The sequence below is a fragment of the Corvus brachyrhynchos genome, unplaced genomic scaffold (genome assembly GCF_000691975.1).
Source record: "Corvus brachyrhynchos isolate BGI_N302 unplaced genomic scaffold, ASM69197v1 scaffold546, whole genome shotgun sequence".
Lineage (NCBI taxonomy): Eukaryota > Metazoa > Chordata > Aves > Passeriformes > Corvidae > Corvus > Corvus brachyrhynchos.
In genome coordinates, this window is record NW_008238654.1 from 5,300 (window position 1) to 6,196 (window position 897).

The 897-nt window shown below is 66.6% G+C and overlaps 1 protein-coding gene across 1 annotated transcript in view; it reads left to right on the forward strand.

The window, feature by feature from the left end:
- TIMELESS (timeless circadian clock) overlaps positions 1-897 on the forward strand; it is a gene marked incomplete at its 3' end in the record, with an annotated part of 11,290 nt that overhangs the window by 5,086 nt on the left and 5,307 nt on the right. The window contains exons 3-5 of the mRNA XM_017737682.1: positions 7-98; positions 187-301; positions 378-440. Of these exons, the coding sequence (XP_017593171.1) occupies positions 7-98; positions 187-301; positions 378-440 (270 nt within the window). The remainder of the gene's footprint in view (positions 1-6; positions 99-186; positions 302-377; positions 441-897) is intronic.

Here is an 897-nt window from a genome sequence, read left to right on the forward strand (position 1 = left end):
CGGCAGCAGCTGGGGGCAGCCCAGATCCTGCAGAACGACCTCCTGCCCATCCTGGTGCAGTACCCGCAGGACAAGGTGCTCTTCGACGCCGTCATCAGGTAGCAGGGGACAAGTCGGGGGTCAGGGGTGGCCCTGTGGGGGCTCCTCACAGGGCAGGGGTCCCTCACACCCCTCCACCCCTCGCAGGCTGATGGTGAACCTGACGCAGCCGGCCCTGCTCTGCTTCGGGAAGGTGCCATCAGATGCCGCCTCCCGGCACTACTTTCTGCAGGTGCTGTCCTACCTGCAGGCCTACAAGGAGGTGAGTCTGCCCGGGGAGGGGTCGTGGGCAGGGGGCTTTGCCCGCACCCCCCCTTGCTCACATGGGCTCTCTGCAGGCGTTCGCCAGTGAGAAGGTGTTCGTGGTGCTCAGTGAGAAGCTCTACAACCTCCTACAGCTGGTGAGTCCCCTGTCCCCGGGGGACTGTGGGTTCTGTCCCTGCTGGGGGTCCCTCAGGGGTTGGGGGTCTGTCATCCTAGGGGGCTGTGGGTCTGTACCTGCTGGGAGTTCCTCAGGGGGCTGTGGGGTCTGTCACTGCCAGGGGTCCCCATGGGGGCTGCAGGGTTTGTCCCTGCTGGGAGTCCCTCAGGGGTTGGGAGTCTGTCCCTATTGGGGGTTCTTCAGGGGGCTGTGGGGTCGGTCCTCCTGGGGGGCTATGGGTCTGTCCCTGCTGGGGGTCCCGAGGAGGCTGCAGGATCTGCCCCTGCTGAGGGTCCCTCAAGGGGCTGTGGGGTCTGTCACTGCCATGGCTCCCCAGGGGGATGCAGGGTCTGTTCCTACTGGGGGTCCTTCAGGGGGCTGGGGGGTCAATCCCTGCTGGGGGTCCATGGGGGGCTGTGGGGTCGGTCATCCTGGGG